Below are 27,941 nucleotides of genomic sequence, written 5' to 3'. Positions count from 1 at the left end.
TAAGTGCCTGGGGGCCTGATCCGGACCACTGCGTGCAATCTGGATTGGGCCCCCACACTCTTACGGGAGTTTTTAAAAAACATTAGGTTCACGAAGCCACTACGTCCGTTTGCTCATTTGGAAGTGTGCGCCTTATGCTCCAGCCCCGTGCATAGGGAGGGACGTGCACGTGCCTGAACCGTAACTAGACAGACGCAACTTAGTGCCGAGCGATTTGTGGAAGCGTTAATGGTGGGCGAGGAAGCAAGCGTGCCCTCGGTACAGAGCATGGGTGCGGTTGTGGGGCACTCGCCTTCACGGCCGTCTTTTGCGGCGGCCACTGCTTCATCTTGGCTCTGTCTTCTGGTTTCTGCCCCTCTGCGCCTTCCAACTTCTTCCCCTCGCCCCTCATCGCTCCCCGTGCCCTGCCCCATCCTCTCACCTCAGGCAGCAGAGGCGGAAGGCTCCTTGGCAGCCCCAGAAGAGGCCCAGCCCCGTGCGGGAGAGTTGCCCTTTGCTGGCGCCCAGGGAGAGGCTGAGGAGCGGAGCCTCCCCTGGCAGAATGAAGAGGCCGCCGGGATCCCCAGGAAGCACTCAGTAAGAGCTTGGCATGTGCAGACGGAGAGCCCTCCTGAGTTTTCCTCTGTGCTCCCTCCCCCCAAGGCCTCCTGAGCCTGGGCTCTGCCTCCCCTTGAGCACCTTTCCTGCACCTTTCCAACAGTGCAAACGAGCTTCATGCGGCTACAATCAAAGGACCCCCCCGCCCCGGTTCTTGCCCTTTACTGTTCCTCTGCATCTCAGGCTTCCTAAATTTCAGCTTGCGTAGGAGAATCTCCTGGCATGAACTTACCCGTACCCTGTGATCACCGCCTGAGGCCCTTATCCAAATGCCTCCTTCGAGGGTGTCTCAGAGGATGGTAACAAAATCACAGGGCCTTTTGGGTGTTGGCCCCCCAATTGTGGACTGAGAGCCGCCTGGTGCCACCATTCTCATCTTTCTGGCGCCAGGTTAAGCCTTTGCTCTGAGGCATTGGACGCCACGGCATCAGATTTTTTTTAATGGGTCTTAACGGGTTTTGTTGTTGTTTGAGCAAAAATGTTTTATGTTTCCTTATGCAAATAGGTTTATCTTCCATTATTATGTTGTATTTTTAGAGTTTTAATAAGCCACTCAGCTTTGGGTATTGGGGGATAGGGAAATGTAATAAATAAAATGAAATTTCTAGAATTGTTTATTCCAGTAGCTCAGTGCCTTGAAGTCACTTCTGTTCCTGTCCTGTTCCTGTGTTTTATCAATTCCCTGTCTGAATTGATAAAACATGGCTTCCCCCAGAAGCAAACTTAATATGATCTTATGAGTCTTAATTTTCTACTGGTGTTTCGTGAATACCAATGGCTGGTCGCCCACTGTGTGAACAGAGCTCTGGACTAGATGGACCCTTGGTCTGATCCAGCATCAGGGCTCTTCTGATGTTCTTATGTGACTAAGAACTGTGGTTGTGTGTTCACATGCTGGCTGAAAAATAATGGGAATTGCAGTCCAACCAGAATGGAGAAAGCTGGGTATGTAGTATTGCAGCCCAAATTGGGCCAAGCGAGTTGGACCTTTGAAGGTCTGAATGTCGGTTGTCAAGACGGGTTTTTGGCAGAGGGCAGCAAAATGTTTGATTCTCATTGACTTAGTAGGACAAACACGGTTCTCACAATTAAAGTGTGTTTTCAACGTGTCTTGGAATGAGCGAGCCGTGAAATACACGAGCCGTTGGTCTCATGGAATACACACACGTAGTAGCAAACAAATTGGGAATTCATTTTTTTATCGTGGCCTTGTTCAGTCTTATGTTTTAGGTTAAATTCTGTATTTAAAAGGCAGGAGGCTGGATTTGTGTTATTGTTGGTCATTTTGTGAAGCTGTCCCTCGGTGGGCCTTTTCGTTTCTTTCGTATCCTCTTTAAAAGTTAGGTTAAAAAAATAATAATCACGAGTTGGTGTTTTGGGATTGGGGGAGGGCAGGAAGAGACCCCCCTACTGCAAAGGGGATGGTGAGCTGCGATCTTGAGTGATGGAGGCCTGGGTGCTTGCAAGACCACCGGCCGTGTCAAAAGCGGAAAAATTGGGGGGGGGGGCAGAGAAGTCTACCCAGTATTGAAAGTGTGTGGAACCACAGGTCCGTGGGTCAAATCTGGCCTTCTGGGAATCCTGAGATAGCCCTTCCCCTGACCCCTGACCATTTAGAGCAGCCTTCCTCAACCTGGGGTGCTCCAGATGTGTTGGACTGCAACTCCCAGAAGGCTGGGGCATTCTGGGAGGGGCAGTCCAACACATCTGGAGCGCCCCAGGTTGAGGAAGGCTGGTTTAGTGGCTCTTTGGAGTTTTGGCTTGTTCAGACCGAAACCTGGAGCGGATTCAATGCCCCACTCACACCTGAGCCACCAGCCTCCACCGAGCATTGCCCCCTTCCTGCCTGGCCTGTTTATGCCCCACGCTTCTCCCACTTCTCTCTCCTTCTCCTCTTCCGCCCGGCCGCCGCCTTCCCACCACCCAGATCAAGCATCTCCTGAAGGAAGACTCGGACGAGGCTGAGCTGGTGCAGTTCCTCAACGACTACCCCGCCGAGGAGACCTTCCGCCGCGTGGATCCGGACAGGACCCGGAAGGAGGAAGGCCCCAGCCGCGAGGAGCCCGAGATGTTTGCCAGCGCGGCGCTCCGGACCACGCCTCACGAGGCCGGCGAGGAGAAGGACCTGAAGGCCTTCCACCGCCCCCGGCCTCTCGACCTGAAGGGGCAGCAGCAGCAGCAGCACATGGCAGCCCCGGCCCCCTCCAGTCCATCCCGGCCCAGGAGCCCGTGGGGCCGGCTGGACCCCTACGATTCGGACGAGGTAAAGCAGAGCCGGCCGGCTCGCTCCCTGCTCCGCCTCTGTTGGGTTCTCTGTCTCTGTGGGCGCTAGGGACTGGCTGGGTCTGGGAGCCTGGCGGGGACCGCCCCGGACCCAGCCGGGCGCTTCTGGAGTCAGTGCGCAATTTCGTTCTTGTGCCGAAATCGTGCAGTTCCTCACTGCTGCTGAAAAGGCCCCATTTATGCAAGGGAGCTCAGAAGAAGCTCATGTGGCCTGGCCGGATGGTGGCGGCAGCAAGGCGAGCCCCTGCCAAGGTGCACATGGGTGCGTTTGCCCACTCCGAGGAATCCCTGAGAGATGTGATGTTCCTCGAGGCTAGAACTGGCACCCGCGGTGACACACAACTCACACTCAGCGGTTGAGTGTGGGCTGTTGTTGAACCATGGCTTGTTTGTTGAACGGTGTGGTTTGGCACATTGTCTGAACCTGGGATGTTTTCCACGCGTGGCTTATTCTTCTCAAGCAAGCCACTTGAGTACCCACGGGTTGCTGTTGGGTCGTTCAGGGTGGTTAGCAAGCCACACTGCGTGGTCAACGAGCCATCCGGCGGAAAACCTGCTGCGTTCAGACAAGACGCTGGCCCACGGTTCGACAAACAACCCACGGTTCAAAACAGCCCACAGCCAACCACCGAGTGTGAGTTCACATGTTGCGTTAGCCCAGTCTCAGTCGTGAATTTAATTCCCAGTGTGCTCTCCGTGTGCGGCAGCCCGAAGGACATTCATATTTGTGGCTGAAAATTCCCATTCTCCACTCTTTTGCACAGGACGACGTTTGGTTAGGACATTTATTTCGTATTTATTTTATGAATTAGTTACATTCATATCCTGCCTTTTTCTCCAAGGAGCCCAAGACAATTTACATGGCTCTCCTTCTCCTCCACTTCGCAACAACCCTGTGAGGTTGATTAGGTGGAGAATCAGTCATGGGCCCAAGGTCACCCAGGGAGCTTCATGGCTGAGTGGGGACTTGAACCCAGATCACCCACGACCCAGTCTAACGCTCTCACCACTGTGCCGTACTGGCTCTCACTGCACAAGCCCTGTGGCCGCCACCTTTTAAATCTCTCCCTGTAGCTGTGCCTTTTCACAGCGGCGTGACGGGCAGATGGGAGCGTCCTCCGTCAGGCTGTGATGTGCTGGTTTTCCAGAAAATGAAACTGCCCTTAAAAGCACGGGAGTTAAACCGGCGCAGTGCGGCTGTTCCTTTCCTGGTCAGTTGCCAACCCATTGAAATGGAGAGTGGTAGTGCAGGAGCCCTGAGCTTCCTTTGGTGGGTCTTGGGCAGGAGAACTTCCCGACGGACTGCGCGGCAGATTTATTTTATAAGCAGCAGGTTGTTTTGGTTTCGTCTCTGACAATACAAGATACGTTTTCTTTTTGCAGGGTTGTGTGTTTTAAAAACTTCCGCCAGCCCTGAGTGCTTGTGGATAGGATGGATTATGGATAGGAATAAGTAAATAAAGAACAGTTTGGGAAACATTTATTCTAAAGGAAAGGTTTTAGAATGTCCCTGAGAGTTTGGACTTCTGCGGTTCCCCTATGTAGATCTCTCTCTGTCTCTCTCGCAGGATGATAAAGAGTATGTTGGGTTTGCGACGCTCCCGAATCAGGTCCACCGGAAGTCGGTGAAGAAAGGATTTGACTTCACCCTCATGGTTGCAGGTATCGAGACGAGGCTGGCATACCGAGTTCAAAGAAGCTTCCAGTTTCTTTTCTTTCGAGACACACAAACATTGTGTGTCCAGTTCTGGGCTCCACAATTCAAGAAGGACGCAGACAAGCTGGAACGTGTTCAGAGGAGGGCAACCAGGATGGTCAGGGGTCTGGAAACAAAGCCCTATGAGGAGAGACTGAAAGAACTGGGCAGGTTTAGCCTGGAGAAGAGAAGATGGAGGGGAGACATGAGAGCACTCTTCAAATATTTAAAAGATTGTCACACAGAGGAGGGCCAGGATCTCTTCTCGATCCTCCCAGAGTGCAGGACACGGAATAATGGGCTCAAGTTAAAGGAAGCCAGATTCCAGCTGGACATCAGGAAAAACATCCCGACTGTTAGAGCAGTACGACAATGAAATTAGTGACCTAGGGAGGTTGTGGGCTCTCCCACACTCGAGGCCTTCAAGAGGCAGCTGGACAAGCATCTGTCAGGGATGCTGTAGGGTGGATTCCTGCATTGAGCAGGGGGTTGGACTCGATGGCCTTGTAGGCCCCTTCCAACTCTGCTATTTTATGATTCTATGATTGCAAGTTAAACCTGGCTCAGTGCACGCCGAAGCGTTCCGGTTAAATCCACCCACAAAGTCTCTAGCCCTGCTGCCTTCTCACGTTTAGGCCGTGCATGTCTTGGTCCTTGATACCAGCGGCTCATTCGTTGAAGCCCAGCGAAAACTTTGCTTTTGATATTTGAGAGTTTTGCGCTCCTTTTTTTTTAAAAAAAATTAAAATACTGACCTACGGTCTAAACTGGGGATGGCAGAGAGCTTAGAAACCCAACAGCTGCCACTGACTTTACTTCCTCAGCATGCGCAGGGCCGGGTCGACACACATCATTTTTATTCAGATTTTAATGAACGTAAATTTCAGTCGATATGAATCTTTTTGGTTCAGCATTCTAAGCAATTTTAATAAATGCAAATGTTGAACATAGTTATATTAACAGTTTTTAACATTTCTACGTTGGAAATGCTTCTTTTTCCGCCTCTGTGTGGGTGTTCAGTGGTCGTTTGCATATGCGCACAGCCTTTTTTCCTTTTTTTCTTTCTTTCCTTCAAAATGTTTGCTTCTTCCAGATCTGTCTTCCTGTGGAATAATATTGACTCTTCTTCTTCTTGTTCCGTCTCCTTTCGCTCAGGAGAGTCTGGCCTGGGGAAATCTACCTTGGTGAACAGCCTCTTCCTTACGGATCTGTACAAGGACCGCAGATTCTTAAATGCAGAAGGTCAGCTTTGCTTCCAAACCGGGTCTGGACTCAGCAGCAGAGAGGCGGAGAACGGGTGGGCCAGGTTCCTCTAGTACATCCTTCCTCAACCTGAGGCGCTCCAGATGTGTTGGACTACAACTCCCAGAATGCCCCAGCCAGCTGGCTGGGGCATTCTGGGAGATGCAGTCCAACACATCTGGAGCGCCCCAGGTTGAGGAAGGCTACTCTAGTACCTGCTGAAAAGCAGGCTGATCCCGGGGCAAAAGACCTTTCCCCCTGTTCCACCTTTCATGAAGGGCCCGGGGGCAAAAAGCATTAGTTACTACAGGCCAAAGCCCTGTCCCAACACTGGCCAGGCAGCGGCCTCCAGCCAGCCCACCTGCCGATAGACTGCTTGTCAGCCAGGAGGCTCCATTCAGCCATGGCTGCATCCTGAGGCCGCGAGTGCATTATTAACTCCTTTATCATGCATTTATCATGTATTTCCCCCCCCCCCCGGATTATTGACGGAGGAAGAGGAGAGATCCACTCAACAGCTCTGGGACATGATAGATAGATAGAACCTCCATGTACAGGAGCAAAATACTTCTAAAATACTTGGCTGTAGGGCCAGCGGGAGAGGCTCCTGCCCCCTCACCCTCTGTGCATGCCTCTGATGGACCACACGGAGCCTCTTCTGTCTCATCCCTAACAGTTAAGTAGAGCCTCCATATTCAGGGACATCTTACCTCTGAATCCCAGCTAATGGGAATAAAACAAGGAGGACTTTGACGCCCTGGTGCTGAGCTGCCCAGAGGCACCTGGCTGTCCACCGTTGGAAACAAGACACTGGGCTTAGCTGGAGCTTGGTTTGATCTGCTGGTTAAGCCATGTCTAGGTTGGGGAAGGGGTTTCGGCCTTCGGTGATGCACATAGGGGAACTGTGAGCCGCCGCTCTCTCCCTCTTGGTCCGTGGCCTCCCCAAACGCCACGTTTCTCCTTCCTTCCATGACTAGAACGGATCCTCCAGACGGTGGAGATCACCAAGCACGTGGTGGACATTGAGGAGAAAGGGGTGAAGCTGCGCTTGACCATTGTGGACACGCCTGGCTTTGGGGATGCGGTCAACAACACCGAATGGTGAGCCTTCCCTGGTTGCTTCTGGTTACGCTCCGCTCGCCACCCTGTGGGATTAGGACAACGCATTGTACGTGGGGCCGCCTGTGAAGACAGGATGGAAGCCTCCCTTTGTAGCCAACGCGACCACCGTGCGATTCCTGTGCATACTCAGATGCATGGGCTTCCGGTCCGTTTCCAGACCCAGTTCAAAGTGCTGGTGCTGACCTTGGAAGCTGAAAATGGCTCTGGACTGGGGGAGGGATTGGGACCCCTGAGGTTCAACACCCGTGATCTAAAAGAACGTGTTCTCCTGTATATATCTGCCTGGATCCTTCAGTCATCTTCAGGGGCCCCCACTGAAGGAAGCTGGGCTAGTGGCTACAAGAGAGAGAACCTTCTCGGTGGTGGCCTCATTTATGGAACAGCCAGTTTTGATGTTTTTTCAATTAGGTGAAAAGGTTTTTATTCTCCCAGGCATTTCAGGGTGCCATCCTAGGCCTGTTTAGACGGGAAAATTGTCGGACTTTTCCCCTGTCTAAACAGGCCTAGGATGGCACCCTGAATTTTAGATTTTATGGCTGTTCTAATACATCTCGTGCAGGTCTCTTATTCCGTATGATGTAGTATTTTATTCTATTAACTATTTGCATTGTCTTGTATCCTTGTAATCCTCCCAACAGAACATTTGTTACTGGGCCGATTTTTTAAAATGCAATAAATAAATAAATAAATAAATGAGGTGGAATTAGCCGCGGCAGCTTTACGGCAGCTCCGTGGGGAACCGTCGGGAGGGAATCCCATTAGTCCTTTGCCTGCCAGGCTGAGTTGACCTTTGGATGGGGGTCAAGAGTGGGATAAAAATAACCTGCGTGCCACCAAAGACAGCTGGCTGCAAAGCAGGTAAATCCTGCTGCCGTGGGGTGGGGCTGGGGTCTCTGGGACAGGAGGACACGGCTGACCCAAGGCTGCTCTCTCTCTCTCTCCCACCCCCCATCCCCAAACTGCCCCGGAGACTTGATACGCCCGCGAAACGTGTTTCCCCAGGGCTCCAGTAGTAGCTTTATTCTGCTTTTATTTTATTTTTGCTCCTCCTGATAACCGATGAATCTCAAGGCAGGTTACGGAAGCGAAAGGAATAAAAGGCAATCTAAACCTACGAAATTGAAAAGACAACTGTTTAGGGTGGGGCCAGACGTGAGGCGAGGGGGACGTAGCGCTGCCCTAGGGCCCCTTTTGCAAACAGGAGGCTCCAGGTTTGACCACTGGCAGCATCTCCAGAGAGGGCGAGGAAAGAACCCTGCCTGAACCCATGGAGAGCCGCTGCTGCCAGTCCGTGTCAACCATACTGGGCTAGATGGACCTGATCTGAGGCAGCTTCCAGTGTGCTATAAAATAGATCAATGCAGCTGTAACATATGACTTCCCCCACTTCCCCGGCAAACTCTAAATTGTCTGGGGGAAAAGAAAAGCCTGTGTCTTGTGGGGGAGGAAATCACAGAGTTTTTGCCAGGTGGGCATCCTTGTGGAGTGGCGTTTTGGGGGGCTGGTCACGCTCCTCTCAAAGAAGTGATGATCAATGGGGCCTGAATTCTTCTCTGGCTCGGATTAAAATCTGAACTGGGGAAGAAATCCTGGCGTAACTGCCTCCCTGACTCTGCAGTAGGCCAGGGACACTGATCCATTTTTCAGTGGGTGGGGGGAATTTCCCCCCCCCGGCCCTCCATGGACCAGATGATGTTAGTGGGTGTGGCCACAGCCCTTTACATGCCCCCACCTCACCTGCCTTTTTGCCTGTTGCCATGTTTGTCCCAGCACCGACTGAGTTCCCTGCCACTTGCGTCTCTTCTGTTATCTCCAATTTCAGATTGGAGATAACCCTGGAGATTCCTCCGGAGGGCGGGGATGGAAGCCCAAGCCCCACCCCCTGGAGGAGCCCGTAGACATTCCACATCCCTACAGTAGAGCCAAAGGCGACCTGAGCCAGGGCCATCGTGATGCAACTGTTAGGGCAGAGGGGGCATATTCGCTCTGGCGCTTTGCTCCTCCGCAGGTGCACCAGAAGACCCACCAATCTTCTCCAAGGAGCCTCCTAAAGCTCCCTTCCCCTCCCTCCCTCCCCCCCAAATGGGGCTATGCTCAGCTTTCTGGCCTGGCCTCTGCCCTGCCTTGTGATGTCAAACGTGTTATTTAAAGGTGGGAAACAGAGACTTGGCCAAGGCCTTGCAGTGAGTCTGTGTCAGAGGCAGTACTCGAACTCGGGACTCTCAAACGGGAGTCTGTTCTCAGCCCCGCCTTGAACAGCGACGCAGGTTACTGGCAGCCTCCTCCTCCATTTTACGCGCCTCTTCCGCTCCCCCGCCTAAAGCTGCGTTTCTGTTCCCCTCCCCAGCTGGAAAACTGTAGCTGACTACATCGACCAGCAGTTCGAGCAGTACTTCCGGGACGAGAGCGGCCTCAACCGGAAGAACATCCAAGACAACCGGGTCCATTGCTGCCTCTACTTCATCTCGCCCTTCGGACACGGGTACGAATCCTGGGACCCGGGGTTAGGAGTTGCAGGCTGGAGGCCCACGCCTGTGCCGGCAAGTGGAGAACGGCCACCCCATCGACGCTACAGTTAGATACTGGCTTTCCGTCACTTGAAAAAGTCACGGCATTCTGCAGAGGATCCCAGGAGCTCTCGGGCCAAGAGAAGCGTTCTGGGGTCAGAGAGGGTTCCCGCATCCAGGCCTTTGGGTCCTTTCCATGTTCTTCAGGGGTTTCCGCCAGTAGCGAAGCCTGTGGAGGCATTTCAGCCTTTCAGAATGGGGAATGATCTGCACCAAAGGTTGAAAACCACCGCTTTCCCCTCATAGAATCATAGAATAGTACAGTTGGAAGGGGCCTACAAGGCCATCCAGTCCAACCCCCTGCTCAAGGCAGGAATCCACCTTAAAGCATTCCTGAAAGACGGCTGTCCAGCTGCCTCTTGAATGCCTCGAGTGTGGGAGAGGTTGTCACACAGAGGAGGGCCAGGATCTCTTCTCCATCCTCCCAGAGTGCAGGACACGGAATAAGGGGCTCAAGTGACAGGAAGCCAGATTCCGGCTGGGCATCAGGAAAAACTTCCTGACTGTTAGAGCAGTACGACAATGGAACCAGTTCCCTAGGGAGGTTGTAGGCTCTCCCACACTAGAGGCCTTCAAGAGGCAGCTGGACAAGCATCTGTCAGGGATGCTGTAGGGTGGATTCCTGCATTGAGCAGGGGGTTGGACTAGATGGCCTTGTAGGCCCTTTCCAACTCTGCTATTCTATGATTCTATGATTCTATGAAACCCCAAAGCTGTGTTCAATGCCCCATGAAATGCCTGGGCGCGGAGGGCAGGCTGAGCCGGGCACCGAGAAGAATCTCCGCCAGGTCGCAAGCAATTTGAACGCAGAGGCGCCTCTGAACGCCGTTGCAGGGTAGTGGGCACTGCCAGTCACCTTTGTGCTTATTATCCAGAAGAGCAGAGGTGGCTGAGAAGAGGCAGTTCTTCCTGGGGGCCCCAGCCCCCTTCCCCCAGCCCCCTTGCAGGGCTCTCGGTGTCCGTGGGGCGCGCTTGAGGTGTGGTCCGTCCCTTTTTCGGCAGGCTGCGGCCTCTGGACGTGGAGTTCATGAAAGCGCTCCACCAGCGTGTGAACATCGTCCCTGTCTTGGCCAAAGCAGACACCCTGATGCCCTCAGAGGTGGATCGGATGAAGAACAAGGTGTGTGTGTGGGGGGGGACCGTGGGGAGATGGAGCCCCCTCGGCCTTTCCTGTGTGACAAGGAGTTATGGGGCAGCCGGCAGGAGCCGCTTTTCAGTCCCAGTGTGCCTTGGCACAACCAGCCTTCCCCAACCTGTGGCCCTCCAGATGTGTCGGACTACAACTCCCACAGTCCCCAGCCTGCACCTGGAGAGTAGGCCCTTTGAGAACTCGCCACAGTGGATCTTCCACAGCCTCTTATTAACTTGCAATTGATAGCGTGCATTTAGGAGAAGTGATCGGAGTGAATGACTACAACTGCCATCATTCCTTGCCGTCGGCTAGGTTGCTGGGACTGATGGAGGCTTTAATGTGGCATGTTGGGAGGGCACCCCGGTTTGGGGAGGCCACGGTTTGGCCCTCTGGCGGTAGGAACGGTGGCCTGGCCAATCACAGAATCCTAGAATAGCAGAGTCAGAAGGGGCCTACAAGGCCATTGAGTCCAACCCCCTGCTCAATGCAGGAATTGAGGATGATGGGAATTGTGGTCCAAAACACCTGACTGGTCACCTCCCCCTGCTCTAAGCCCTGGCTGAGCTCCCGTCCGTCCTCCTCCACCAGATCCGTGACGAAATCGACCAGTTTGGCATCCGCATCTACCAGTTCCCCGACTGCGATTCCGATGAGGATGAGGACTTCAAGCAGCAGGATCAAGCCCTCAAGGTGAGGAGGGGCAGGGGGCAGCCGGGAGTCTCCCAAGGTGGCCAGAACAAACTCAGGACGAAACCATGTTTGGTCGACGGCCGGCATCCTTGGCCGACGAGAGCCCTGGGGTGCCCGTAAACGCAGCTCCGTATCCCAGCCCTGTTCCTCGTTTGCCAGAGATGTGACTCCGTGCACGGCAGCTTTCTATGTCCCCGCTATTTGCAAACAGGCGCTACGTTTCGCATTTGGTTGTCTTACCTTACCCACGCAGATGCTCCACGGCCGGGCCCGGAGCCCTGGCTCCTGTGAAAGAGAGGCAGACAGGGACGAACCTGCCAGGCCAAGCTATTTTGCCAGCTCTCCCGCGCACGTGGTTGATCCGAGGTGTTGCTGCCAGAATCCTTGCAAGGCGGGGCTGGCTTGCATGCCAAGCTTCCCAGGTTCCGCCTTGGGCATCTCCCGATAGGCCTGGCAGACGCCCGTGCCTAAAACCCTGCCTGGTAGCGTCGACAGGGACTTGGTATAACACAGCTCCCAATGCCCCTAACAACATCCGCACTGAGGCTGTTTCGACACCTGTCTTCCCCCCCAGGATCGTCCCGGGATCGTCCCTGGGCATCCAAATGACACACAGGGAGGTCCAGGAGCAGGCAGGGATGACCCCTCCATTTTCCTGGGATAATCCTTAGCAAAGCTCTTTTTCTCTCAGTCAGCTGTAAAAGCATTCGTAATTCCGCAATGCTTCTCCTGAGTGCTATTCGGCAGCCACTGACCATCAGTGCTGGACACTTCTTCAATGCATTGAAGACCCATTGGGCGAGTGTCGTAGTTCTAGGCACGTCAACCGATTACGGTTGCTTGTTAGCAAACATCACAGTTCTGGGCACATCAACTGTTTATGGGTGCTTATTCTAGTTCTAGGTATGTCAATCAATTGTGGGAGCTCATTAGCAAGCATCACCGTTCGTCGTTAGCAAGCATCACAGGCACACCATCGGATGACGGTTGCTCATTAGCAAGTATAGTTCTAGGCGTGTCAACTATGCTTCATACAGGAGCTCATCAGCAAGCATCACCGTTCTAGGTGCGTCAACTGATTATCGGCGCTTATGAGTTCTAGGCACATCAACTAAGGCTGGTATTTTCCTCACTTGACTCTACACATGACACTCTTCTGCACAGCGCCTTGCACCCTTTTGGCACCAAACCAATGAGGTGTGCCAGATCATGGTGTGTGTGTGTTGCCCCACCTTGCTGGCCGGACCCTCATAGCCCCCCTTCTCTTGCAGGAGAGCATCCCTTTCGCTGTCATCGGCAGCAACACTGTCGTGGAGGCCAAAGGACGACGGATCCGTGGCAGGCTGTACCCGTGGGGCGTCGTGGAAGGTAACTAGGAGCTCTGTCGTGGCTCTGTGCCACGGCCTGCACAGAGGGAAGCATTACCACGACGGTCAGTGGGGGGTCGTGGCTTGCAGGCATCGTACAGGATCCTGCAAAAACCTTAACAAAATCCCCCCAGTTTGAATTAATGACCAGTTATGGATGCTGCTGAAGTCAAGAAAGGGCTGGTGTCCCTGAGTACTAAGCTTGGCGTTACAAGTTCTGCAGTGTCGATAAGGAAGGCGGATTTTGGTTGAACACCGGGAAAAACGTCCCAACAATCAGAGCAGTCAGAGAATGGAGCCGACTTCCTAGGGTGGGGGTGGGCTCTCCATCCCTGGAGGTATTCAAGCGGCGACCGGATAGACATCAGTCAGCGTGGCTTGAAAACGGATCCTTGCATCAAGCAGGTGTGTGCGTGTGTGTGTGGACTGCGTGGTGTCAGGGGAGGCCCTCGGTTTCTGGGATCTTCCTGTAGGGCTTGGTCTGCTTTGAAAGGCGCCTCGGGAGGTCCGTGGGCCTGGCCACGCGTTGAACGGCGCTTGTCTTCCTGCCAGTGGAGAACCCCGTGCACTGTGACTTCGTCAAACTGCGCACCATGCTGGTGAGGACCCACATGCAAGACCTGAAGGACGTGACGCGGGAGACGCACTACGAAAACTACCGGGCGCACTGCATCCAGAGCATGACCCGCATGGTGGTGAAGGAGCGGAATCGCAAGTGAGTCGGCCGGCGTGGAGGGGCTGGGCCGGGGGGCTGGGCCGGAGGGTGGTGGTGGCGGTTCTCGGTGGTCCATGGCGTGGCCGGAATGCGCCGAGAGGTGCGCACAGCTTGAGGACGGCGTCCCTCCCTCCCCGCCTCCCGTGACGGCGTTGTCGCCTCCTCCCACCAACAGGTCTGAGGTGGAAAGGTGGACAAAGTGTGCTTAGCGGCTCCCAGCTGGGCTGAGGGCCCGACGAAGAGCGTCCCGCAGGAAGGTTAGCCCTGGCTTGGAACCGCCAGTTCTCTCTCTTGCACTTTTCTTCTTCACATTTTTTAAAAACCACCACAACTTTAGGGCCCCAGGAGCAGAATTCAAGTTTATTATAACGACAGCAGGACCCCGCCTTTTGCAGCCGGAATAAATTACGCAGATTGATCCCCATTTCCCTGGGAGCGCTCGCGTTTGCCTCGGGGCGAGGGCGTTCGCGCCTTTAGAAACAGAAACGCATGCTGGGTTTTACTGATGCTTTTTGACCTGTGCCTTTAAAAAGAATAACAGAAGAAGAAGAAGAAAAGAGGGCAAATTTGTGGGGTGCCCAAATTTGGCACCAGAGTAGCAAATGCACAGAGGTGGTGGATTGGAGACTTGAATCTCACCTATCATTGTGGGATGAGGGCTCCATCCTAGGGACCAGCAGACATCGGTTTAAACCAGTAGGTGAAATTTGCCCCGCTGACGCTCCTTTGCAGTCTACCCGCTGCCTGTACCGGCCATGTCCTCTCCGTGCTGGCACTACTGTGAGTTTTCCTGAAAATGTTGAATTGGAATCTTTCTGGGATGCAAAGCAGCCTAATTTGCATTGGAATGTTTTCAGTTTGTATTGCAAAATTTTCTCATGCTTTAGAGCTGGCAGACTGAGGGTTAACCCCTCTAAAAGGTTGAGATGCCGCCTTATTGGCAGGAGCTTTAAGCAAAAATGGACTGTTTTTTTGTCTCCGCCCCTTTTTGGCTTTTGGCTCCTCCTGCTTCTGGAACTCATCCCCCAAGATCTTCTCCGCAGTGCGATTCGACCCTCGGAACGACACTCCTTAGTGCGAGATCGAGGAACAAGCCAAATAAGTCACAGCTTAGGGCCTCTTATATTAGGAGGGTCCTCTAAGTATGTTGGAGATAACTAAAGCGTACTCTCATTGAAATGGCTTTGGCTTAAATAGGGTGGTGTGACTTACAGCAGAGTTGCCTTATATCGAGAAAGTGTGGCATCACGCATTTCGTATCGGAGGGAATAAGTGCAGACTAGAGCTAGTTTCAAAGACATTCAAGTCAGTTTACTTCATTAGGGTTCTTATACACATCTTCAGAGAAGGCTACATACATAAAACTGTTTCACGCACCCTTTCTGTTCTAAGGTAATACGTTTTTTCGTCTTCATTTTTTATGGTGTGGGGCCTCTGAATCCTGACATGGCTTAGGTCCTCCCCGTGGCTTAATCTGGCCCTGGCGCTCCTGCTCCAGGGTGAGGGGATGGCTGAGAAGTTTAGGGAGTTGGTAGAGCGCCCCCTCTGTGCCCCCTCGCCGCCCCCCGGTCGTGAATCTAAGTTGACTGTCTCCGTTCCCTTGTTCCGCTTGCCGCGCTCCTCGGGGGAGAAGGAGAGATTCCTCGTCCGTGAGACTGTGCTGCAGCGACTGTTCTATGGAGTGAGCCGCTGAGGTCTCCGGCCCACGGAGCAACTCTCCCTCCGGCGCTGAGGATTCGCACCGCGTCCCTCCGCCAGGCTGCGCCACGGCCAGCCTCCTCTCCGGCTTCCTTGCGTTTCCATAAAGGCGTTTTATTTCTAACCCAGCGTCTCGCTGCCTTCCGTTGCGTCGGTGGGAAAGCACCGGTGGGATTTGTGGCTGGCCCCCTACCCCACAGTTTTGGGGCTCCTCCGTTGGCAAGCCCCAAAACTGTGACATTTGCAAAGCTGTGACACTTGCAAAACTGTGAAATTTGCAAAACTGTGAAATTTGCATGGCCCATCTGTGGCAGCCCCCTTCCCCCGGGGTGTGGTTATGTGAAGGGGACCAGGGCAGAGGGGCAGAGGTTGGCCATGGGGTCAGGAAACAAGGGCTGGATCCAGCGGTAGCCCTCCCTAGAGCAAATCAGAAGGGGTGTGGCCAGAAATACACCCGCCCCCAAATCAGCCCGGTTTAGCTTAACGCTCACTCAGTGTTAGGAGAGATATTTCAACCTTTTAGAATGGGGGAGAAACTTCACAAAAGCCAGGGAAACTGTAGTCGGGGTGGGGGGGAGGGTGTGGCTGTGAGAGGGCTGGATTGGGACCCCCCAGGTGCCCCTGGAGTAGACCCAATGAAATCAATGAAACTTACATTAGTCTGGATCCAACCCCAGCCTGAGCAGCCTTGTGGAAATTATGGGGCGTTACATGAGATGTTTGCAGAAGGTGCAGGGTGAAGCGGGCTTTTCTGTGTGAATCTGGGGGTTAATGGAGGCCTAGAAAAAGGAATGCCCCACACCATTGGCTAACCTGGCTGGGGCTAATGGGATTTGTAGGCCAAGAACATTGGAGGGCCGCAAGCTGCCCACCCCAGCTCTAGTCTGGGACTGGGAAGTTTGAAAAAAAAATTGAGTGTCTTTCCTTGTCTTCTAAATGCTCCTGGGGCAGAGAGTTCCGCAGTTCCATGGCTGGGGACGTGCTGTGCTGTGTACCCCTCAACCACACCTCTGACTCTCCCCAGATGACCGAAGGGGGTGGGATGGGGTGGGCGGAACCCTAGAACCCTCGTGGACATGACGTGTTGGTAATAAAAGAACCGGGTGTCGAGGCGAACTTAGATGGCCCTCTTCTGCCCGCTCTGACTTGGGATCCCTTTTCCCCATCCCAAAGTCGGGTGGGCGAGCTGGGGGAATGGCACTCTTGAGTATGGGGAGTGCAGGCTTGACGGTGAAAATAGCTTCTGGGGCGGAGCTCCGGCAAGCCCTGGCTCACATGGTCAGACCACGGTGAAGAGATTGGCCACGGTTTGCGTGAAGTCGCCGCCAACTGAGTCAGGCCGGGTTTCCCTCTCCAAGGTCTCAGGTAGAGAGATGGGGAGGGGACGGTGTTTTCATTTCCGAGCCCAGTTCCTTGTGATCCTTTTGAACCCAGGCCTTCCAGCTGTTCTGCCCCTGAGCTCCCTGCCACCACGGCACGGCCGCGTCCAAACTGAGGTCACGGTCGCCGCTCCAGGCCTCCAGCGTCAGCTAGGCATGCTCAGCGCCTCGGCTGCCCTCCCAGAGGCGTATGCTTTCGGGAACATAAGGCTGGACTGGCTGGCTCCGGCCGACCACAGGAGCGCCGTCCTTCTCCTCCGCAAAAAGCCCGAGGCTCAGGAAGGCGACTTGGAGGAGGTTCGGAGGTGTGAGTTGGCCTGGAGGCTCAGGAGGTCCTACTTGTGTCGGTAAGATTGAGGGGGGGGGCTGTGGGCGGAGCTGTTTAAAAGAATTTTGTACTACAACTCCCAGCAACCATGGCTGTGCAGGCTGGGGATGATGGAAGTTGAAATCCAAGAGGATGGCCGAAGTGCGAACTTCTCTGGTGCATCAGTCAGAAGGGTCAATCGCTTTGAGAACAGACTTGGAAGACGCTCTCTTGAGCCACGCGGAGAGGCAGGACAGGCGTGTTTTTGGGGGGCAGGCGGCTTGGAGAAGGGGCTCTCCAAAAACTGAATGCCGTGTTTCGGGTGGCAGGAGGGGGAAAAAAAAACACGGGTGCATCTCGTTCTTTGAAAGTGCCTTGATGACTTTCCCCTTGTTTTTTGACATTTTTGACATTTTCCCCCCCAAAAAATAAAAATAGCAAACTCACCAGAGAAAGCGGGACGGATTTCCCCCTCCCGGCCGTTCCCCCCGTGCCGGATGCGGAGACGGAGAAACTGATTCGGGAGAAAGACGAGGAGGTGAGCGCTGGACAGGGGAGCTGGGTGGAAACGGACATCCCTTGAACTCCGAAGCTGCACCGCGCCCGACCTTTGGTTCATTTAGCTCCGCTCTCCTCAACCAGATGTGCTCTCCAGATGTGTTGCACTGCAACTCCAATCGTGATCGCAGCCCAACACATCTGGATGAGGCTGCGGCGATATTTGCACCGTCCTAGTCCCTGTCTCCTGTAGTTCCCCTGTCCTCTATGCTAAAAGGCTGAAATGCTTCTTCTAAGGCTTTTTTTGCCCTGCCCCTTTCACCTTTGCTTTGCCCACCCCTGCAAGGCGGTCCACGCTTGGGAGCTGAACCCAGGCCTCGGAACGAAGGGACTCTCAGGCGTGCATTTTCTGTTCCTTTCCAGTTGCGGCGGATGCAGCAAATGTTAGAGAAAATTCAGCAGCAGATGGAGGACACTCACTAGCCAACCCCCCCTCCCCGCCCCCCTCCGCCCCCTCTCCAAGACGCAACATGTTTACATCTCACCCTGTCCGTCCGCCCAGCCTCCAGCGCTCGGCTCCGACGCCTCACCTTAAGCTGAAAAGCTGTCGCTGAAACCATCGCCTTACGAAGAAAGCTCACGCCGCTTACCTGCCGGTCCCCTGAGCAACGCGAAGACTGCAATGGCTACCTGCAAACACCCACACCCCGTGCAGACCAGGACTTCTGCTTTCTGCAGTCCCGCTGAGCGGCCTAATGGGTCATCGCTGTGACAAGTTTCTGGAGGGTGCAATTCTCAGCTTGCAGAAGGGAAGCAACCCGCAAATGCAGCACCTGAATTTTGGTAGACTCGAATTCGCAATTGTGGCAAAGGGAAATGTATACACAAACTACCTCCTTCTCCAACCTGGGGGCCGTGGAGATGTGTTGGACTACCACACCCATCCAACACATCTCCACGGCCCCCAGGTTGGAGAAGGATGCATAAAATGCATCTGGCCATGCTCTCAAAAATTCTTTAGTCCTATTACCCCAAAAGGTCAGAGTTCCCCATTTACAGGTGAAATGCCAAATTCAAAGCCTGGAAGGAAGGTCAAAATGGAAGGCCACATCTGGGTACCGATGGGTTTTAAAATTGAATTGGATTTGGGGACTCTTCTTTCCAACAAGTTCAATAGAGAACTCTTCTTCGCAAGGCCTCAAAAGCTCTGGGTGCAAATTACCCTGCCGTTGAAATGAATGGGACTCGTGGAAGCCTTGCACGCAAGGATTTCCCGCTGGATCATGGCCCACCTTGACTAACTTCCCCAAACTCTTCTGTCTAGTTTGAAAGTCACGTTCAAACCCCACTGCCTCCGTAACGGGGAGCGCCAAAACATGGCGTTAAATAACACAGCCCTAATAATATTATAATATTAGATCATAGAATTATAATTTTGCAAGCTAATTCAACGGAGGACAATATGCTTGTGACAATGTGATCCGTTCCCAGTCTGGCGCACTTGTCTAATAATCAAAACACCCGTCTTTGTGAAATGTGGACAAACCCAGCCGGAGAATTGCTTCCCGCACAGCCTAAGAGAGCAGCTGTGTGTGTGTGCGTGTGTACAATTTCCCTCCTTCTGCTTAAATTGGGACCGAATGCAGCCGAGTCTCTCCTCTGGGGCCTATTCCAGTTGGAAATCTCCCATGAGGTCCAGAAACATGCGCAGCACGCTTCCCCTCTCTTCAGAGGTTGCTCGTGGCGTTGCATGCTGCTGCCCTCGCTCGGCACCAGGCTTCTAAGGCTGCCAAAACCTACGTCTCGACTTTTGCTCAGTGTGCATGCAGCAACACGCTTTGTTTATTTAAAAAAGGAACAACCGGAAGAACTCCGCGCATTCGTTCTCCAAGCAAGCGCATTGCTCGGTGCAGGAAAGATCGATGGGAGACACTCGGAGGGGGGGCGGCAAATACGAAAAACCGCAGTTCCTCGTCCAATCCGCCACGTTTCCCTCTCCAGGGGACCATCGGAGTAACGCGATGCAAGCTCACCTGTTCTTAGGACACTTCTGCCGGAACGGCGCACTCAAGGCGCTCACGTGCAGAAGGTGAAGAATGGACATGATTCCGGTTGCGGACACACCTTGCCAAGGCTGCCCGCTGTCCCTGTTTGGTGCGCAGAGTGTGGGTGGCTCACCCTGGAACCGTCAGTGGTCTCCTTTCCACGCATCCTGCCTGGACCACGCAAAGTTACTTAGGCGACTCATTAGACCAGGATGGGCCTCCCTTTTGCGCCCATCAGGGCACGTGGAAGCAAAGGGGGGTGATCCCGAAAAATGTGGCTGGCACAAATCAGAAGGGGTGTGTCTCTGGGCGTGGGTGTGTGGCTGTGACCAAAGAGTTGCCCCCTGATTCACGGGCGGACCTTTTCTTCTTTCGAATCACGGAATGGAAATGTTCACCTGCTGAATGATCAGACCAAAGTTCAGCCAGGCACCTTTGGGCAACCTCCCGGCAAAACAGGACCGTAATGACCACCTCTGTCAGCATCTGGACATCAGTGCTAGACTGCCCTTGAAAGGGGGAGGCTCCACTCGTAGTTCATGGCTGCGGCTAATTGCCAGGGGCAAACGTAGAGCGTTTCCGAGTTCACTGGGGTTCTCCAAATGCTTCCACGAAGTTCGTTTCATCTCATTTGCATTCCAAAATTGCGAGCGTCTTCCCCGCAAACGATCTGGAAAAATGTGCATTTTAAGAAGTGTACAATTTCCTCCAATTGGAAGGATATGCATTTTAAAAATGCATTTTCCCTGCCCAAAAATATGGGCCCCCCCAAAAAGGCTGAAGTGTGAAAAATCTGGATTTGGGGTGGGGGGATTTGTGGAAACGTGTACTTCCCAATTTGCACATTTTTGAAGGCGAACGCAAATTTGGAAATTGTGAAAAATGCCCGAGAATTCCGTTCCTGCAGGCGCTCACGTTCGGTGCTGCGCATGTGGCATGTTTGCGCGATTTGCGAACGGGCACAGAATCCTCGTTTGTCCCTTTGAATGGCTGCCGACAGACCCTCACTAGTGCCCGTGTGTGTGTGTGTGTGTAACGCTGTGTCTCTTTACGAGCTGACGATGCCCATGGCAACCCCAAACCTGTGCCTGAGTATTTAGGTGCTGAGCTCCTTCTACAGGGGTGCTCAGCACTGAGTGTCACCCGCGCCATCATTGTGGTGGCGCATACAGAAGTCTGCATTGTTTGCAAACCACAACCCCGCCAGTTTTTAAGCTGTTCCCCTTCCCTCTTCAGCACCAAATGGGTAGGGAAGGGTTGCCAACTGACCAGGAAAACTACGCCTTGGCCTGCTTCTATGCCTTTGACAAGCACCTCGATGCACACAAAACAGCAGGTGGTGCTTTTCATAGCATGGAGGAAAAAATGGCCACTTGCCAAAGTCTGCTGACCAAACTGCTCTTCGTGCACAGGAGCAGGGGCGTGTTGAAAAGCTGGCAATCCAAGCCTAGGCTGGGCTTTCAAAACACTCCCCCTTTGGCTCTTTTTCTCTCTCAGGTTTATTATTACCATCTTATTGTTGCTTCTTGATCATTGGATATATTTATTTTTGTTAATGACAGGTTACTTTTGATCATGAATTATTATTTCATCGCCAGGGCTCACAGCTGTTGCATTTCCAAATGCTCTTCTGCACTCAGATGTAGGCAAAATGCCCTGTTTCCTCACTCCCACCCCCAAGGTATTACGTGAACGTGGGATTTTACTTATGGTCAAGGTGACTACCTTTGTTTTTTGCTTTTTCAGAGTCTCCTCCTCCTCCTCCTCCTCCTCCTCCTCCTCCTCCTCCTCCTCCTCCTCCTCCTCCTTCTTCTTCTTCTTCTTCTTCTTCTTCTTCTTCTCCTTCTTCTCCTTCTCCTTCTTCTCCTTCTTCTCCCTCTCATGGCAGTTTTTCCAGATGGATATGAAGGGCTTTGCCAAGTCATGTTTTTTTTTTAACTGATTTAGAAATTTCCTGACTATGGATTATTATTATTATTATTATTATTATTATTATTATTATTATTATTATTATTATTATTTTATTATGTCCATATGCCCCAATCGGAAGTGCAGAAAATCACCAAATGTGGCATCGGGCCCAGAATTTACCTAGAATCTGAGCTTTCTTTTTTTATTATTTTTTTAAAAAGACACGCACATCAAGTTTCTAGTCCTTGTGGTTGCAAAGATATTCTGGAAAAGTGTGAGCTTTGGACTGGTGAATCTCAGAGGACTTCCTGGGTACCTGAATAAGATTTCTAGCAGCCAGTTGGGCAGGGTTTGAGTGAACCAGCAGGCGAAATAATAGAAAATAGAAAGAAAATGCAGAATACATTATGCCCTGAAGAGTCAAGCAGTTACATTTAATTTTGCATAATTATGTAGACTGCAGAATTCCGCTTACTTATTGTCCACCTAATTTAATCTGTAAGAGGGAATGTTTAGCTCTGCACAGGAACATCCATGGGAAGGACGGATTTTCTTTGTAGGTATCTGAAAAGTTAAGGTTTTACCAGAGCTGAGCAGAACACTGGTATTCCTTGTCTGACGCTTGGCTTCCGTTAGTACAGACAAGAATGATATTGGCCTTCTCTGCTGCAGCACCACGGCGCTGCCTTGCGTGCCGTTTCCCTTAGGCCCATTCTCCTATGCTGTAGCCAGGCAGGCAAGTCTCTGTTTGGCCTTCATCTGGCCCTGCTTGTGACAAAGGTGTTGTCAGGATTGTAGGTCGTGAGAGCAAATCGCCTTTTCTGGCTTTGGCCTCCCTCTCATGTTAGGGTGGCTTGCCCTGGTGACAAGAAATGCCCAAGAGCAGGAACAGCGTTATTAGTGTTTTTATCCTAATTTTCAGACAATGATGGTCTCACAATGTGGCTCACATCAATTAAAAGGGGGAGAGGGGGGGGGCATCTGCCATCAGGGTTACAAACTAAACTGTCAAGACACCCAGGAAAAGGCAAGTGGAGGGTAAAGGGAGCTCAGTTTTCAAAGCCAGATCAAGGTGGCGAACTCCAAGCCGGCATTGAAATGCATTTCGGGCCAGCTTGATCTCCCCTTGCTTGTTCCTTCGGCCAGTGGAGGGCGCCAGAGGGCCCTTTCCCCATCTTCCTGCAATCCTGGGGCTACAGGCAGAGGTGTTGGGTGATGCACCATCCAGATGTGCCCTCCAACACATCTGCCCCCTCCAGTTTTGGGGGAAGCCGCCTTTGCAAAACTGACCCAAGATGGGACATATTTAGCTAGTAAGAAGAGGTGCCGCTGGCTACCTTGGGACCCACGTCCATCTTGCAATGCTGAGGAGGTTGGGAAGACGTCGCATTCCTTCCCCCCTCCATCACCTCAGCCTCCCAGCTCCTTTCCGGAGCAGCGAACGAAGCGGGAAACACGGTGCTTTGGTCCACCCACCCCCCACAACCCGAGACGATATGCTTCCGCTTTGCCTTTTGTTCTTTTGGTCAAAACTTGCTATTTTCTTACCGAAAAAAAAGAGAGAGAGACCCTATCTTTGCCCGGTTGTTGGAAAAAGAAAATGTATTTATTGAAAGGCTGAAAAACAAATTATAGGTTTCTACATCCAGAGAGCTCCAGTAGAGATATTTTTTATCCCGCCAATAAACGTAGCTCCTTTCAACGAGCCGGTGTGGCCCTCCTCGTTTGTCCCGCGTCGGTCGGAAGCGGCGATCCGGGTGGCGCGCGGACTGCATTGCTGCACAAAGGAGCAGGGCGGAGTGCGTTGCTCCCTGGCAATGAAAGGAGGCCTGCGGCACGGGCCAGAGCCCCCCCGTGGCCAACGGCAGGCAGGCGTGCGGACCCGTGGGGCGCTCAACGCGTTTCTTGCGCCAGGCCCGTTGGCCAGAAAGGGGGGGGGGAGGGACCAGGGAGGGGCCTGCCGTCTGGAAAAGGCAGTTGGCGAGACAGAGGGCTGGTGTGGCCTACGAAGCTCCGGGACCCGTTGGCCCAGGGTTCAAGGCGCCATGGAGGAAGGGGGCTCTGGAACAGAGTGACCCTCAGGCCAGGCTACGGTTGCCCTCGGACCCTCCTCTCCCTTGGGCCGGTGTCTGGAACTGGAGGAGGCAAATGTGGGGAAAGGCACAAGCCCCCGCTGAGCTGCTCTTGCTGCCAGCGTCCGTTCATGCATTTTCAGAGAATGTGCCCGTGTGCTGCGGAACGTCGTCCCTGCAGGCCAACCCGGGCCTGCTGGAGGTCCCGATCCAGCCCTCTAGTGCCAAAACCCGCCTTTCTCTCATCCAGCCCCCTTTCCTCTGATAATTGGTGCTCCCCCAGCTTTTGTCCCCACCCCACCCCCATTCTGAACGGTTCAAATGCCTCATCCACGGCTGAGTGACTGGCAGGAAATACTTGAATACGCTTCTCTCCTGGGAGATCTTTCTCCATAAAGACAAAGCTTTTCGCCTCTTTCTTTTTGACCTGATCCGCTTCCATTTACAGACTCTGCTGTGGCCCAAAGTGAAGAGAGGACGATCCGCTGCAGTCTGTATTTATAGCCCAGGAGAGCCAATGGGCTGCTGAGGGGGCGGAGCCTGAAGCCAGGGAGTTAAGAAAAAGATGGGAGCGACACCCAACTTCTGGATCTAATTTGAAAGCTGCCTTTGGCTTCGGCATTCGAGAGGGTCTCCCGCTGGCCAAAGGGGACTGCAAATATTATTTATTACCTTTTTATACCGCCCAATAGCCGAAGCTCTCTGGGCGGTTCACAAAATATACTTTGCATCTCAGCCTCTTGGTCAGGATTGGGCCATTTATTTACATTTTGGCCTGAGCAAAAGCAGTGCGTCCAGAGACGGAGCAGGATTTTATCAGCTGCACTGCAGGCACTGCAGGAGCTGGTGTGGCGAGGGTGTTAGGCTTGGACTGGCGGAACCTGGGTTCAAATCTCCTCCTGGGCAAGCCTCTCTGAGCCTACACCATGAGGTTGTTCAGAGGATAAAGCGGTTTGGCAGGAAATGTGAACCACCATCACCCCGAACTTCTTGGAGGGAAGTTTGGATTTAAAAAATGTAGAAATCCAATCAATTATTGCATTTTATATTGCACTATCAACGTGCACGGCATTTTAGAGCATACAAGAGGCCAGGTCTGTGCCCCAAGGAGGTTACAATCTCAGATTTGATATGGGAGAAGTAAGGGAGGCTGTCAGATGAACAAACAGACCCTGATAGAGCATTTGACTGGTTCAAGGTGCTTCACGGACATTCCCAGTTTGTACACCTTACAACAGCCCTGCAAGGGAGGCCAGTGCTCATATGCGTTGAGCGAGAGGGCAGCTTGTTTAAGGCAACACACCTCTTGGTCCCACAGCTCTGCAATTCCCAGGCATTCGCCAGAAGAAGGGAGCGGCACGGACTGCAGGGTTCTGGATTCAAGATCCAGCTGTTCTCAACAATGCAGGCGCAGCTGGAGAATCGGGCAAAACCCATTCAGTTGTTGCCATTTTGGACACAGCCGGCAAAAGAGCCTTGACCGATCCATCTTAAGAGGGCTCCATTTCAGTCCCTCCCTTTTCCTATCTTAAATTCAATTCTTCTCACACTTTGAGGATTTCTCCAGTTTTAAATTCAGTTCATCCTGAATTTTGAGAGTCTTCATGGCAACGCAGAAGCATTTTGTGGGAGTTCCTCTCAACACATGCATTTTTGCTTTATCCACACTTTTTTTTTGGAAGCCATTTTCCTAACACAATGCAATTTTTAATGTTATTTCCCCAATACACGCATGTTTTTAATTGAAGAACTTAAGGCACAATACTACACATGTTTAGACAGAAGAAAATCCTACAATTGCAGGACTCCCCCCCCCCCGTGTAACGTGCGTGGGATCGTGCCCTTAACTGCAAAGTTTTGTAGCGGGGCAGAATTCGACAGATAACTGAGTTTCGGTTCACGTAGTTGTTCAAACATGCAAAATTAAGGAAGTCTGCGTTTCAACTTGCTCCCCCCTCCCTGGAAGAACTGCCGCCCCCCCTCCACAGGAACTACCCAGAGGAGTTCAGCGTAGGGTGGAAGGTGTTTTTATTAATGCCGCGTGATTTCGTTGTACATCACAGTTTTGCAAATTCTCCTTCTCGCCTCCGGAGAGGGCATCACATTATTTCACTTCCAGGTCAAAGTGCGTACAGAGGCTTCACAGTCTTTGTCTAATTCTCCCTCCCGCCCCGGTGCCCACCCACATGCCCCGACTGAACACTTCCCGTAAGCAGAACTGAGGCAGAGTGATCACATGGTACAACTCCGAAAGCGCCGAAGCGGGCTGTATGAAAAAATAATACAAACTCTTCTCTTCGACTATGTTACAGAAAAATGAACCTGAATGTGGCGCGAGGCGGGAAAGGGCTCTGCACAGCCACCCCCCCAAACGGTGGGTTGTGGAGCAGATTGCCCCTGAGGCGGCCAGCTGCGCGGGGTGGGGGGGCAGGGGATCTGCCTGGCTGGGGAGAAAAACTCCCTGAATGCGGGATGTAACCTGCAACACCCAAGGAGTTTAAACGCACTCAGCGGGACGCGCGGGAAAAGGGACGTGCAACGGCGGCCACGTTCCCCTGCAAAAAGGGCCCAGAATCCTTTGCTCATGCCAGGATATGGGGGGAAGGCTGGCTGGCTGGCTGGGGGAGCAGAGATGACCCAGAAACATCACAAGCGTGTGCACTCACTAGCCAGGGCAGTTTGAGGCCCAAGTGAACATCGAAATGGAGTTTGGCCATGCTTAACCGTTAACTTGGGGAACGCTCCGCCGCAGCGTTCTCCTGCAAGCGTCCCATTGAGATCCAGCGCTTGGCCGTTCCGTTGAATGAGATGCACGCGGGAGACCCCTGCGGCGGGACGTCCCCAGCCACGAATCAGGTCTGCCCAGAAACCCAGCGCCTCTCCACACCTCCTGGCAGGGCTGCCCGCCTGGGGTTCGGCCACGTAGCTCGCTCACAGACATAACAGGAAGGACCCGGGATGCATCAGCCACACAAGCTCACAGTCACACCTGGCCGGAGACAACCCTTTGGTGCCGCTGTGTCCGCAGGCCCTCCGGCAACTTGCCCGGAGAGGAAATCGTAAGACTCCAGGGACGTCCGCAGACCGGCCGGCCAGACCGGCGTGGAATGGAGAAGCCGGCGCTGCCCTCTGGCGGCTCAGCATGAAGCCGGCAACATCCGTCATGGCCTGCATTCAGTCTGACGTGGGTCTTCTCGTGGGGGCAGGCCGGATTCCCGCAGTCCGTGAACGTGAACACGGACTACACGTGAATTTAAGACGGGCTCTGCTAGATCTGCCCCACGAGATGCCTCCAAGATTTTGGGGAAGCAGGCTGCAAAGACAAGACGTGGTATGCAGAGGTATTGGGACGCTATGAATCCTGGGCCGCTTCCGTGTGATTCTGAGGCGCGCACGCAGACGCGTGCCGTGTCTTGCTGACGACAGGCAGAACGGCTTGAAACCTGGCCACGGTTTGGCGTTCCGTGGATGGTTCTTCCCCTCCAAACCCTTCAAATTCATTGCCATCCTAAATTGCAAATGCTCTAAAACAAATACATTCATTTTGTTTGCAAGATACTGGACTTGGGAAAAGATTCAGGGCTCCTCCACATTCAAGGTTTGGTTCTCCAGATCCATTTCAGGTTTTGCCCATGGACAGAATGGGATCTGTGAGGGGGGGGTGTCTTAAGACATCCCCCCCACCCCAAAACATCGGGTTCATGAGGCTGCTACCCCGTGTTCCGGTTAAATAATGTGGGCTAGGACCCTGCGTACCTACATTCGTACTGTGGACCCTGGGGGAAGCGCATTGAGCTGCAGCCCCCGCAGCCCTGATTTGAATCCCCAGAACCCCGGAGTTCTGGGATTAATTTCCTCCTGCCTTGACGGGTTTTCTTTTTAAATAGCAAGAGATTGAGGAGGGCGGCATCTCTGCAACCCGAATTGCCGAGGACTAGTTCGGCCATGCACAGAACCCGCAAAGGTGCCGCCGACATTCGGTGCGTAGGAAACCCGTGTCTCTTTGGACATGACAGAAGGACTCCCGTTTCCCAGCAAAAGCCTGGAGGTGGAGCAGCAGCGCCTGAGGGTTCCTCTGCTCCAGGCGATCTCCGAGGGGTTAACGGCACACGCAGGAAGCCACAACGACACGCAACAACCCCCTGACATGCGTGGGAACCCTGCGGGGAACGGTTGGAATGGAAGGGCAATCTGCAGCAGAGACACGGGGAGCAGGGAAGGGGCGAAGCGCCCTCCCCCACGCAGCGGGTCTGCTCCCAATCGCCCCCTCCAGACGTGGCGATTCTCCAGGGAAAGCAGCGGCCCTTGGCCTTGTGGGGTTCCAGCCAGCCCGGTCAGGAGGCACCGAAGGGGAAGTGAAAAGGGGGAACACACACACACGGGGACACGCACGCACGCACACGCACGCGGGCACAGGAAGACAGAGACAGACACACATGCGCTGGGGAGCACACGGGCCATGCGCGGCGCACACAGACGCGTTCTTGCGGCCTACGAAGAAGGAGAATGGAGCGGGGCCGGAGAAGCTGGGCGTGCACCTTCACCAAAGCCAAGGCACCACTTTGGAGGACGAGGGTCTGTGCAGGGCAGGGAGGGGTGTGTGTGTGTGTGTGTGTGTGT

The 27,941-nt window shown here is 53.3% G+C and overlaps 1 protein-coding gene across 1 annotated transcript; it reads left to right on the top strand.

The window, feature by feature from the left end:
- Positions 1–228: 228 nt before the first annotated feature.
- On the top strand, positions 229–17,796 carry LOC134412801 (septin-5-like). The gene is made up of 13 exons (XM_063146812.1): positions 229–258; positions 427–576; positions 2,525–2,860; positions 4,449–4,542; positions 5,732–5,818; positions 6,796–6,919; positions 9,288–9,422; positions 10,510–10,627; positions 11,228–11,329; positions 12,601–12,697; positions 13,249–13,411; positions 17,234–17,333; positions 17,717–17,796. Exons 1-13 carry the CDS (start codon positions 229–231, stop codon positions 17,774–17,776), a joined length of 1,596 nt encoding a protein of 531 aa, XP_063002882.1. The 3' UTR covers positions 17,777–17,796.
- The last annotated feature ends 10,145 nt before the right edge of the window (positions 17,797–27,941 follow it).

This window comes from Elgaria multicarinata, chromosome 22, assembly GCF_023053635.1.
Source record: "Elgaria multicarinata webbii isolate HBS135686 ecotype San Diego chromosome 22, rElgMul1.1.pri, whole genome shotgun sequence".
Classification (NCBI taxonomy): Eukaryota; Metazoa; Chordata; class Lepidosauria; order Squamata; family Anguidae; genus Elgaria; species Elgaria multicarinata.
This window is presented reverse-complemented; position numbering and strand designations above follow the sequence as displayed.

Excerpts from the sequence above, each read along its gene's own strand:
- LOC134412801 (XM_063146812.1), top strand. The coding sequence starts at position 229 with ATGGTGGGCGAGGAAGCAAGCGTGCCCTCG. Across the intron at positions 6,920-9,287 it reads GCGGTCAACAACACCGAATG|CTGGAAAACTGTAGCTGACT; the intron begins GTGAGCCTTCCC and ends TCCCCTCCCCAG. Across the intron at positions 17,334-17,716 it reads TTCGGGAGAAAGACGAGGAG|TTGCGGCGGATGCAGCAAAT; the intron begins GTGAGCGCTGGA and ends GTTCCTTTCCAG.